At 34.4% G+C, this 13,272-nt stretch overlaps 1 protein-coding gene across 17 annotated transcripts in view; it reads left to right on the forward strand.

The window, feature by feature from the left end:
* Positions 1 to 7,603, forward strand: part of LOC114295690 (cell division protein FtsY homolog, chloroplastic) — a 165,080-nt gene extending 157,477 nt beyond the window's left edge. For 2 of the 17 annotated variants that reach the window (XM_082869680.1, XM_082869677.1), the window contains 2 exons: positions 7,063 to 7,163; positions 7,270 to 7,603. Coding sequence is in view for 4 of the 17 variants with exons in the window: in XM_082869677.1 (XP_082725803.1) it covers positions 7,063 to 7,098 (36 nt within the window). In the remaining 13 variants the exon portion in view is untranslated. The other 15 variants (XM_082869681.1, XM_082869678.1, XM_082869682.1 and 12 more) reach the window with 13 other exon arrangements.
* The last annotated feature ends 5,669 nt before the right edge of the window (positions 7,604 to 13,272 follow it).

The following is a 13,272-nucleotide window of genomic DNA, read 5'->3' on the forward strand; positions in this document are numbered from 1 at the left end:
CCGGCTTTATCCCACAGTAATCCTCTATGACTAGCTTGTCCTAGGCCACCTTTAGAGCACCCATTTGTATTAAATTTTAGTTCACCTGCAGATGGGATACATCAATTAATTAATCTAGGTTGGGGTGGGGAGGGGATTAAAAAGCCTGATCAGTCTCCTGAACATAATTCCTTATGTTCTTGAGACTGGTTTGAATGGGGTTAGCCAAGTTTTCAAAAAGCATTTTGTTGCGATCCTTTCAAATCTGCCAAAGGGTTACAACGAAAATGAGGTACCATTTGTTACCAAAAAATAGCCTTTTATTTCTCATGTTGGAAGTAACCCATTCAAACAAAGGTTGTCCACATCCTTGCTCCCACCAATTATAATTCATAATTTCAGTCCATACTTCTTTGGATTTGGGGCAATCCTTGAGGAGATGGCTTATATTCTCACTAAATAGCCCATATCTAGGACACAGATCAGAAGTTGCCATGTTCCTCGTAAGCCACAAATGGTTGGTAAGCAATCTTTCTCTCAGAATAAGCCAGAGGAAACATCTTAGTTTTGGGGGAATTTTGGTCTTCCAGATCCATTTCCAATCTTTGTCATCTCTTTTCTGATTGGTAATGATTTTATAGGCAAATGCAGCTGAGAAGTTGCCATTCGAGGACCCAATCTAGGAAGAAGCATCAGTGTAGGTCACATATCTAGGCCTATAAATCTTGAGGATATCTTGGAGGTCTTGTTGGTTGATAAGATTAGCAAGGATATCAGTGTCCCAGTTCCCCTCATCATCAAGTATAAAGCTAACGTTATTTGAGTCATTAACCTGCGGGGTGCTATAAGTTTGGGCTAGAGGCTACTTCCCACACCACCAATCATTCCAAAATGAAATAGATTCATCATTAGCAACTCTCCACTTGATACATTTCCTAAGAGTGTTTCTATTTTTACAGATACTTTTCCAGATGTTCGAGGATTTCTTTTTTTGGGTCTAGCTTAAAAAGGAATTATTTTTTAAATATTTGGATTGAAGCACTTTGCAACATATTTGTTACTATCACTCGGGATGTTCGCCCTAAGCTTGTTGAGGAGGGCTAAGTTTTGGTCCCTGGCCTTTCTGATGCCAAGACCTCCATCTTCTTTACCCTTGCACGCATTATCCCAATTGACTAGATGGACTTTTTTGCTATTTTCAGTATCTCCCCATAGGAAATTTCTATTGATTTTGTCAATCTCATCACAAACTTTCCTAAGGAGCTCCATGGTTTGCATGTTGTAGCTGGGAATGGCAGAAATGACTAACTGGATGAGTGTAAGGAGAGATTTCTGGTTTTCCACCCTGAGAGTCTAGCTTTTAATTTCTCAATAGTCTCATTGAATAAGTTTTTGTTGACTTTTTTGTAAAGAATGGGGGATCCCAAATATTTTTTAAGGACCTGGCTTTGTTGCAAGGGAGGTTGGGGGAAACAAAAAGTTTAGATTTCAGACAATTGACGTTCTGCCCAGATACCTCACAAGATTCATTAAGAACTTCCATGATGGACTTACAATTGGTATGATCAGTTCTGGCAAACAGGATAAGGTTATCAACCAAAAAAGATGGGATAGAGAAGGGCTATTTCTTGAAGCTTTTATACCTTCCAGGAGCCCTCACTAACTTTGGAGTTTATCATATTAGACAATCTTTCCATACAAACTACAAAGATATAAGGTAAGAGAGGGTCTCCTTGTCTAAGGCCTCTTTCATTACAGATTCCCTCGATGATTTCACCATTCCAGAGGATGGCAGATTGATTATTGGTGACACAACTCATAATCAGATCTATCCAATTGTCATTGAGTTTGAATTCATGCAAGGTATCTTTAATAAAGTCCCAAGATAGTCTATCATAGGCCCTTTCCAGGTCAACTTTAAATATCATACCACCCCCTCTGCCTTTTTTGTTTATCAAAGTATGAATGATTTCTTGTGTGATAATGATATTATTAGTGGTGTTTCTCCCAATGATGAAGCTACTTTGATTTGGGCTAATAATATTATCCAGGAGAGGTCTGATTCTACCCACAATAAGCTCAGTGATGATCTTATAAGAGACATTGCAGAGGCTTATGGGTCTAAACTACTTGATACTCTCAGGGTTATCAATTTTGGGAATCAACACAATTAGGGTCTCTTAACTTTGTCAGGCACTTTATTATTTTGAAAGCATTTTAAAACAAAGTCACACATAGATTTACCTACAGTGATGCAATATTTCTGATAGAATATAGCTTGTATGCCAAGGCACCAATATCCTTGACAGCTCTCAAGATTTAAAGGTTAGATATGGAAAACAGGTTGGTGCAATATTTCTTCAATGATCAAGAATCTGAGTATTAGTTCTTTTGAAGAGATTAGAGAAGTAATCTAAAATAATGGCTTTGATTACTTCTTTCTCATTAATCTTAATTTTCCTTTTCTTGTTGATTATAGACACAAAAATACCAGGTGTTTCTATCTCTAAGGGAGATATGCTTAGATCTAGATTTTTGAAACCAAAGCATTTACTCTTGGAACAGAGTAACATTATATTGCTTAGATCTAGATTTTTGAAACCAAAGCATTTCCTCTTGGAATAGAGTAACATTATATTACTTAATGAGGTCCTTTTCTAAGATTTGTAAATTATGAGAGAAGTTATTGGTCAAAGCTCTTTGGATGCTTTCAATCCTAGCCAGTAAATGTCTTTTCCTTTTAAAAATATTACGAAAGACCTCCTTGTTCCACTCTGAGACTCGGAGAGTGAACTCAAGAGCGTCATCATCATTCAAACACATTTTTCCATACACAAAATCCAACAAAAAATCTATTCATCATTCCAAGCACAAACTTTTTTTCACTTCCTAAAATAATTAAATAAAACCACTAAAATTACTTATTCCCAAGCAAAGTCTGAGTCTCACAAGTTTAACATAAATACATTAGTCTCTCTTAATATTTTAATTAACATAATATTTAGTCTTATTTTCATCAATAATTCCTTAACCGTACAAATCAAGAGACGATATTATCATATCTTTTACATTAAAATACATCTTGCACATTGTTTAGCCCTATATCCCCACATCATTTGTATTAGTTTTAAATGTTTTGATCTTTCTAAAAATGGTCATTAGTATAATTATGCTAAATTTGCGAGATTTATTATCTTGTTTGTTTATTAGGCTAAAATAGTCTACTAAAAGACAAAATAGATTAAAATAGTTAATAAAATAAAATATCGCATTCAATCTATAATCATTTTACTTTTTCTTTCACAACTATCAAATCAACTACGAAAAAAAAAAAACAAACAATTTTCAAAACACAACTATTTTAGTCAGGCTAAAGTAATCAAAAAGTCAAATAGTCAACTAAAATAACCAACTTCCCAAAGAAGTCCTGATAAAAACATAAGCTAAAAGTTTAAATCTTCCAACATTTCAACCGTAGCTATCTTTTAAACAAGCAGCAAAGTATACTTATAGTTCTTAATGCTTCCCTCTTGTATCAATTTAGTCATTGTAGTTTCATTTACATCAATTTTACCCTCTTTTTTTTTTTTTTTTAAATATTGTATCAATTTAGTCTAATGAACAAAATATTTTGTTCACTCTCATCAAAATAATTTAGGGGTTGACGTTTATTCCTTTCCCTATGGATTATTCTGTCCTTGATTTATATCAAATTTGTTTATAGATGCTATTAATTGGATTAGATCAAAGTTAATATAATTAAAGCTATGATGATCATATTGACATGAGTCATGTCACAGGAAAAAAGAAAAAAAAAATAGCTTGATAATATTTTAGAGACAGGAGGAACTCAAAAATTAAAAGGAAAGAGCTTAGAAACGCCTAATTGATCATCTGAAGAAATCGGACAAGTGTGGCAGACCCTACTGCCAACAAGAGGTGCAGTCATCGTCACAACTCTTCTAGGTGCATAGTTCCGATTTAGAGCACTAAATCGAAAGCTCTAAAAGCACCACTAAGGAGCTGGCAGCCAACAAGGTAAGATGAAGAATATTTGCATATATGGTGCGTGTGTTTCACGCACTGTGTACAAAATAATAATAATAATAATTTAATTCTTCCCGCTCTAATGCTCAATTTTCAAGATCTATTCTAGCCGTCCCTCTCCTCCACCGTCCGGCATCTTCTTCATCCTCCACTGTCTGACGTTCGCTGCCTCCCTCTCTCGCTTTGAATCCGTAGAATTGTCGTCCGACGTCACTCTCCTCCACCGTCCGGCGTCTTCCTCCGACTTGGACTTCCACACTCCTCTAGGTCAGTTTGTCTCTCTATGTTATGTCTTCTCTGTTTCAATGTTCTTATACATATATATATACATACATATATATACATATATACACAATAGGAAATATGTGTTCAAATAGATTTTTAATACCAAAAGTCATTATTTGGAACAAACAAAGTTGAAATAGATTTTGAACACAGATGTGCAACACATATTTTTGAACACATTTTCAACATAGATTTTGAGTACGTCAGAGCTCAATCTGTTTTTTGGAAAGTCAATCTGTTATTTTGTTTTGCAATTTGTTTGGAAACTTATGTTTTTCAATCTTTTTTTTTTGTTTGGAAATTGTAATCAAATTGAAATACCAGAGCTTGCATCATTAATTAATTTTTAGAAGAAAAAATATATATATATTGAAAGGGTACTCCAGAGCTGTTTTTTAATACCAAAAAAATTGCTTTTCAAAAGCAAAAGTCATTTTGTTTTTAGACTTGCATTGTTGATGAATATTGGACTGTAATTTTTGAATGAGTAGAAATGGAGATTGATTCAAATAGTGGTGAGAATCTTTTATTAAATGAGTGAAGAAGTTGAGGAACCTATGAGGGGTATGTGTTTTAGCTCAAAGTAAGAAGTGTACACATTTTATGCTAAATATGCTAAACATGTTGGATTTTTCATAGCTTATAAAACACAAGTTTGTGGCGATGATGGGGAATTAAGATATTTTGGGATTGAATGTTCTCGATCGGGAAAGAGAACCAAAAAATCAAAAGTAAACCCTCTAAAGCCATCTCTGTCCGCAAAAATTGATTGCAAAGCAAGGGTACGAGCGATCTTACAAAAGAATATGAGGTTTATGTTAACCACAATTAACTTTGACCATAATCATGACTTGATTCCCACCGACTCACGTCATTTTGCAATGAATAAGAAAATTCTTACTCCTGTGAAGCGAAGATTAAAATTAATGATCAAGCAGGGATTGGGGTGTCTAGGAATTATAACTCAATGGTTGTTGAAGCTGGAGGTTATGAGTCATTAACATTTGATGAGCGAGATACAAGGAATTACATTGACAGTGCAAAAAGATTGAGGCTTGGAGAAAGAGATGCCGATGCACTTCAAAAATATTTTTTGAGGATGCACGCTCATAATTCGAGTTTCTATTACATGATTGATGTTGATACTGATTTTCGCATTAGAAACTTGTTTTGGGTAGATGTAATGAATCGGGCGGCTTATGAAGAATTTGGAAATATTGTTTCGTTTGACACAACTTATCTTACTAACAAATATAATATGACATTTGCTCCGTGTGTAGGAGTTAACCACCATGGACAGTTGATTTTGCTTGGTTGTCGGTTGTTATCTAGTGAAGACATTGATATATTTGTTTGGTTATTCAAATCATGGTTAAATTGTATGTCAAATTGTCCTCCAAAAGCTATAATAACTGATCAATGCAAAGCTATGCAAAATGCTATAGAAATTGTCTTCCCAAATACTCGACATCGATGGTGTTTATGGCATATAATGAAGAAAATTTCGGAGAAAGTGAAAGGCTATTCCCAATATGAATCTATGAAGTTGGCTTTACAAAATGCAGTGTATGACACTTTCACAAAAGATGAATTTGAGATGAGATGGAAATAGATGATTGCAAAATTTAATCTTTATGAGAATCAATGGTTGGGAGTATTATATGATGAGCGACATCGATGGGTTCCGTTTTATGTGAAAGACATTTTTTGGCCTGACATGTCAACTACACAATGAAGTGAGAGCATGAATACCTTTTTTGATAGATATGTCAACCCGAAGACTACATTAAAGCAATTTGTTGAACAATATGAAAATGCCTTCAGAAATGAGGTAGAGAAAGAAAAGAAAGCTAACTTCAAGTTTCGACAAAAAGTGTTTGATTGCCTAACTGTGTATGGTTTTGAAAAACAATTTCAAGATGCCTACACCAATGCAAAATTCAAAGAAGTGCAAGCAGAGATGAAGAGACTACTTTATTGTCAGTCATGTCTTGTGAAAGAGGAGGGTTCAATTTGCACATACTTTGTGAAGGAAGCCGTGGTAGTTTTGGGAAGATGAAGCATGTGGACTTTATTGTGTATTATAATTCGACTGAAGTTGATGTTCAATGTATGTGTCGCTTGTTTGAATTTAGGGGTATCATATAAGCTCACTCACTCGTTATGCTCATTGCAAGATGCATAAATGAGGATCCAAATAAATTCATTCTACCACGATGGAGAAAAGATTTGGATAGAAGGTACACATGCATCAAAACCACATACACTGGCTTTGTGGATGATTTCAATGCAATGGTTTATGATAAGATGAACAAAAAATTGATTGGCATTGTACAAGTAGCTGGGAACTCTGAAGGCAAAATCAAAATTATCGACTGTGAGTTGGATGAAATGAAGGCAAGAGTGATGAAAGATGATGAAGGTGATGGGAGTAATGTACCAGCTTCTACTAGTAATGTGCTATCTATTACTAATAATGTACCATCTTCCTTGATTCGGAGCATTAATAGAAAAGCAATCAGTAATACGAAGTTGCTCAGTCCTTCGGTTGCTCGCCGAAAAGGTCGTACAGTTACCAAACAAAAGGTCGCCAAAGTAGATCAAATAGTGAATCGGTTGAAAGCAAGCAAAACAAAACATAACAAACCAAAGGTAAATTTCATGGTAGTCTCTATTTATTTTTCAATATTGTATAATTTCTCTCTATTGAGCTTATCGTTGATCTCTACTCATTCATCTTGGTTAATATAGGGTACTAAGGTGCATGGAGCTGAAGCTCAATCTTAACCTCAACCTCAACCTAGTGCACGTAGAGAGCTTTATCCTTGTATGGTTGGCATGCAAATTAGTATGTATGTGTCAGCACATGTACATAATATGAATTTACATCGATCGATTTATTTTATTTGTCAACAATACATGGTAAATTGTTTTTTTCATGTTATTGTAATTGAATAGAGAGAAATGGTAAATGCGATTGGAGGCACACCCGAAAGTATGGACATTATGAGAAGACAAAGTTTGAGGATTGCTCCAACCCAGATTTATAGAGTCAACACATCTTTTACCCCATCGGAATGTATTGGAGGCACACCGGGAGTTATTGACATGATGCAAACTCAACAATCCATGAGTGCTGCGAATCAAATTTATGGAGCCCTACCGTCTTCTTTTGTTGACTTCAATGTACACATGGACTGAAATGAGTCTCATTTTTGTTAGTTGGAAACTTGTAATTTTAACTTGGAGTTTATTTTGTGGTGGGAGTAATTTAATGCATCTTTATTTGTTACTTGATAGAGCATAATTTATGAGATTTATAGAAATTTGATGTTGCTTTGTTGTTATATTTGCAGTCTTGAAAAACCTGTCTTCTAAAACTGTATTCAAAGACCTGTGTGGAAAAATTTGTGTTGAAAAAGCTATGTTCAAAATATTTGTGTTAAAAAATCTGTTTTCAAAAACTTTCTTCAAAAACCTGTGTCCAAAAATCTTACTTCAAAAACTGTGTTAAAAAACCTATGTGAAAAAATCTGTGCTCAAAAAGCTATGTTCAAAATTTCTATTAAAAAATCTATGTTGAAAAACCCGTATTCAAAAACTTATGTCCAAAAATCTGTCTTCAAAAACTATGTTGAAAAACCTGTGTTGAAAAACCTGTCTTCAAAATCTATGTTGAAAAACCTGTGTCCAATAATCTGTGTTCAAAAACTTGTGTCCAAAAATCTGTCTTCAAAAACTGTGTTAAAAAAACTATGTTCAAAATATCTATCCAGAAATCTGTGTTAAAAATTATGTGTTCACAATCTATGTTGAAAAAGCTGTCTTCAACCTGTGTTCAATCATTCTTCAAACAAATAAACATATAACAACCTGTGTGCAAACATTCTTGAAAAAAACAAACATATATCAACCTGTGTCCAAAAATTCTTCAAACAAACAAACATATAACAAACTGTGTTCAATCAAACATATAACAACCTGTGTTCAATCATTCTTGAAACAAACAAACGTATAATAACCTGTGTTCAATCATTCTTCAAACAGACAAACAGATAACAGATTACATCTTCATGCTTCTCAAAAATAACTATCATATATCATAAATCTTCATACATATTATCTATTTCAACTTCTAACTTTCATATAAATTATTACATCTTCAAAACTAATACAACACCAATTACAAGGAAGAGGAAGATCCCATAAATACAACACCAACTTCGATTTATATCTGTCTGCAATTTTTGCATCTACGCGCTCTAAAATTGAAGTTGTTTGCTTTGAAATCGAAGGTGTTCGCCCATACTTCGAAGTTGTTCGGTGATAGTTGCTATATTGTCCATTTGCACTTGTCCTTCATGTCTAGAATGTAAATTTGTTGGCAAGCACCATCCAAGAAAAGCACTGCAATCATGACAACAATAAAATAACTTGTTTTTGTTTGCTCCGTCTCAGAAATTCGAATAATTGCTTTTTTTCGACAATTAGGACAATTTTTGTTCAAATATGTCAAATGATCTGAGGTACTGCCGCTAACACTTAAAGTTGGCATCTACAAAAATATGAAGCCAAATCTCAATCAGTTAGAGATTGTCTCAATATGCAAAACAGATAGAGGAACATGGAGTACAATGTGCTTATCAACATGGTATGACTAGGTAGACTTGTATCAAATACAATCTTGGAATGTATTAAAGCACTTATAATCACATAAATGGAAATTGGAAGATAAGTGCACACGGTACCCATAGATTATAGTATGCTATCATACAGTACTACTCACTCTATATACAAATTTCCACCAAAATCCTAAGATTTATTAATAACTTGAAATCAAAATACATATAGTCTAACACTAGCCAATTACTGATGGGCAATCAAGGATGTTCACAAGGGCAGAACTGAACATAGGTGGCAAGCACAAGGTTTTATTGGCAACATCTATCGATATCAACACATGCCTCCAAACTCCCTACCAAAATAGATAAGCTCATTTTTCTACAAAGTATCAAGTTCTCCAAGCGTTTACAGCTATACTGCATTAACTTAGGAGATGGTAGTATCAGGGATATGCAGTCCTATCTTCACTTAGCAAAAGGAGCAAGAATAAACTCCAATATACCAATTTAAATAATCAAGGGCAGAAATGGCAAACCAATTCAAGAACACTGAAACACAGGGCAAAGATAGCCATGTAAGTAATTGATGTTCTATGCCTCATTTCTAGATCTTTTCCAAGATAGCTAAAATTGTTTTTTTAGAACAATAGTTTTTCTATTCAAAGATATGTTAAAAAGTGCAAATTGGTAAAGCACTAGCTCATTCCAAGAAAAGTCAGCACACTAGTCACTGGTGGATAAGTAGCTGTCCTTTTCTTTGCTCAAAAGTCTGAAAATATGATCTGGATAAAGAGTCACTCTAAATAACTACACCACTCTAAATAACTATCTATTAAGTAAACAATGTTTAGCACCTAGTTATTCCAGTAATACTGAATCAAGAAAATTGTTTTACTTATTGAGATTAGAAGCTCAAGAAGATTAACACATTCATGCACTGAGCTTTAGCTGTGGACTGGAATTGCAATAACATCTTCAAGGGTCATTGTTTGCAAATGCTTGGTGTTGTTTTTCATATTCTTCTGTCAAATTATGTTGTATAGTAATTGAATTAAAGCCTTCTTGATTCCCTATAGACTTGAGAGAAGGATTCAGACTTGAATTCCAGTTAAATGGTTTTATTTATTTACTTAGGTTAGTTATTTTATTCATTAAAAGGAGCAAAAGAAAGTGTGAACCATGCAGATGGGAAGAACACAAGAGCTCCTTAAAAGCTAGCCCTTTTTAGAGCTTAAGTCTCTTTAAAAATCTGCAACCTAGGAAAAATTTTTTAGCACCACCAAAATTGGAATGAGTTGAGTATGACATTTTTCTAATTGAGGAATCCTTATCTCTATTATCAATATCCCCAAATTTCATGCATTTACAAAAAAAATATATACATTTATCCTTAATTACCTAACAATTCATAGGGCATTATCTGTCACAGCCTAATAGTTAACCTTAAAACAGATTTTTCAGCACAAATTTCAACTAATACAACAGCTATAAATTTCAGCACCCTTATAAACCCTAGTAGCATCAGTCACAGTGCCCATTACTACAGCTAATCCATTGTAAAATTCGGGCAAATCAAAATTAAAATCCTCCTAAACAGATCAATGTATAGTCAAAGTCACAAAAATCTCAACAAATCAACGCATCAGTGCTACAAAGCATTAGGTGAGACACGATCGAGACGACGATTGAGAAACTCACAACGACCGAGTCTCTCTTCGTCTTCCAGATACTCCTGAAGACTGAATTGCTATCCATCTTCCTGCCAGACTTGCTTTCTGTCTTCCCACCGGACTCGCTTCTCTCAACTCCGTGTTTGTTTTGGACAGATTTGTTTTCTCGATTGGTCATATCTCTCTCTCTCTCTCTCTATATATATATATATATATATGCGTTGATTTGTTGAGATTTTTGTGACTTTGACTATACATTGATCTGTTTAGGAGGATTTGGATTTTGATTTTGATTTTGATTTGCCTGAATTTTACATTGAATTGGCTGTAGTGGTGGGCACTGTGACTGATGATACTAGGTTTATAAGGGTGCTGAAATTTGTAGCTGTTGTATTAGCTGAAATTTGTGCTGAAAAATCTGTTTTAAGGTTAACTATTAGGCTGTGACAAATAATGCCCTATGAATTGTTAGGTAATTGAGGATAAATGTATATAATTTTTTTTTGTAAATGCCTGATATCTGGGGATATTGATAAGGAGCTAGAGATAAGGATTCCTCAATTAGAAAAATGTCATACTCAACTCATTCCAGTTTTGGTGGTGCTAAAAAAAATTTCCTAATTTGTAAATTTTTAAGAAGACTTAAGCTCTAAAGGGGGCTAGCTTTGGAGGAGCTCATGTGTTCTTCCCATCTGCATGGTTCACACTTTATTTTGCTCCTTTTAATGAATAAAATTACTAACCTAAGTAAATAAATAAAACCATGTAACTAGAATTCAAGTCTGAATCCTCCTCTGAAGTCTATAGGGAATCAAAAAGACTTTAATTCAATTACTATACAACATAATTTGACAGAAGAATATGAAAAACAACACCAAACATTTGCAAACAATGACCCTTGAAGATGTTATTGCAATTCCAGTCCAAAGCTAGGGCTTAGTGCATGAATGTGTTAATCTTCTTGAGCTCCTAATCTCAATAAGTAAAACAATTTTCTTGATTAAGTATTACTGGAATAACTAGGTGCTAAAGATTGTTTACTTAATAGATAGCTATTTAGAGTGGTGTAGCTATTTAGAGTGACTCTTTATCCAGATCATATTTTCAGACTTTTGAGCAAAGATAAGGACAGCTGCTTATCCACCAATGACTAGTGTGCTGACTTTTCCTGGAATGAGCTAGTGCTTTTACCAATTTGCACTTTTTAACATATCTTTGAATAGAAAAACTATTGTTCTAAAAAAATAATTTCAGCTATCTTGGAAAAGATCTAGAAAGGAGGCATAGAACATCAATTACTTACATGGTTATCTTTGCCTTGTATTTCAGTGTTCTTGAATTGGTTTGCCATTTCTGCCCTTGATTATTTAAATTGGTATATTGGAGTTTATTCTTGCTCCTTTTGCTTAGTGAAGATAGGACTGCATATCCCTGATGCTACCATCTCCTAAGTTAATGCAGTACAGCTGTGAACGATTGGAGAACTTGATACTTTGTAGAACAATGAGTTTATCTATTTTGGTAGGGAGTTTGGAGGCATGTGTTGATATCGATAGATGTTTCCAATAGAACCTTGTGCTTAAGCACAAACACACTTGTATAAACATGTTTAGGAGGCAAGCTGGATTCTATAAAACTGCCACCTATGTTCAGTTCTGCCCTTGTGAACATCCTTGATTGCCCATCAGTAATTGGCTAGTGTTAGACTATATGTATTTTGATTTCAAGTTATTAATAAATCTTAGGATTCTTGTGGCAATTTGTATGTGGAGTGAATAGTACTGTATGTTAGCATACTATAATCTATGGGTGCTATGTGCAATTATCTTCTAGTTTCCATTTATGTAATTATAAGTGCTTTAACACATTCCAAAATTGTATGTGATACAAGTTTGCCTAGTCATACCATGTTGATAAGTACATTGTACTCCATGTTCCTCTATCTATTTTGCATATTGAGACAATCTCTAACTGATTGAGATTTGGCTTCATATTTTTGTAGATGTCATTTTCAAGTGTTAGCTGTCATGACCCAAACCCGCCCCTATGGGTTTAGCACCGTAACCGGCCAGTAATCCAAGATTACCGAAGGCCTGCTTAACAGTAATACAGAGTACAGGGGCTAGCGGAAGCCAATACAATAAATAAACAATGTCCAATGAGCTGTGACAGTCTGTATGCCAAAAAGACTTTTTCATACATATATGTAGTCAGTGACAAACAGTATGTACATATATACAATCATTCGGTTCAGGGACCTAATCCCTATTAAACAGTATGGTAACAGTCTATACAGTTATACAAAACAGATGCAGAGACAGACGGGAAAATTAAAACACCCCTAAGCCATAACTTGACAGGCTCGGAACCTCACAGTGAGGCACAGTGGTTCGCTTGACAAAACTGGAGTTTACCCCGACGTTTCTAGCCACGGTCTGGTGCCTGTACACCTATATATATATATGAACAGTGAGCTAAAGCCCAGTGAATAACGTAATGTGTAAAAAGGTTAAGAATGAATGTCCTTACAGTAATGAAAACAGTTCATTAAATCAGTATTTCAGTCGTTCAGTCAGTACAGTCATATGTGGTACATCCATTAGCATAACAGTACAGTAAACAGTAGGTCTTAAAAGACCGAACAGTAAATGATAGCCATCGATCAGTAA

Source organism: Camellia sinensis, chromosome 5 (genome assembly GCF_055761805.1).
Source record: "Camellia sinensis isolate YWXY chromosome 5, ASM5576180v1, whole genome shotgun sequence".
Lineage (NCBI taxonomy): Eukaryota > Viridiplantae > Streptophyta > Magnoliopsida > Ericales > Theaceae > Camellia > Camellia sinensis.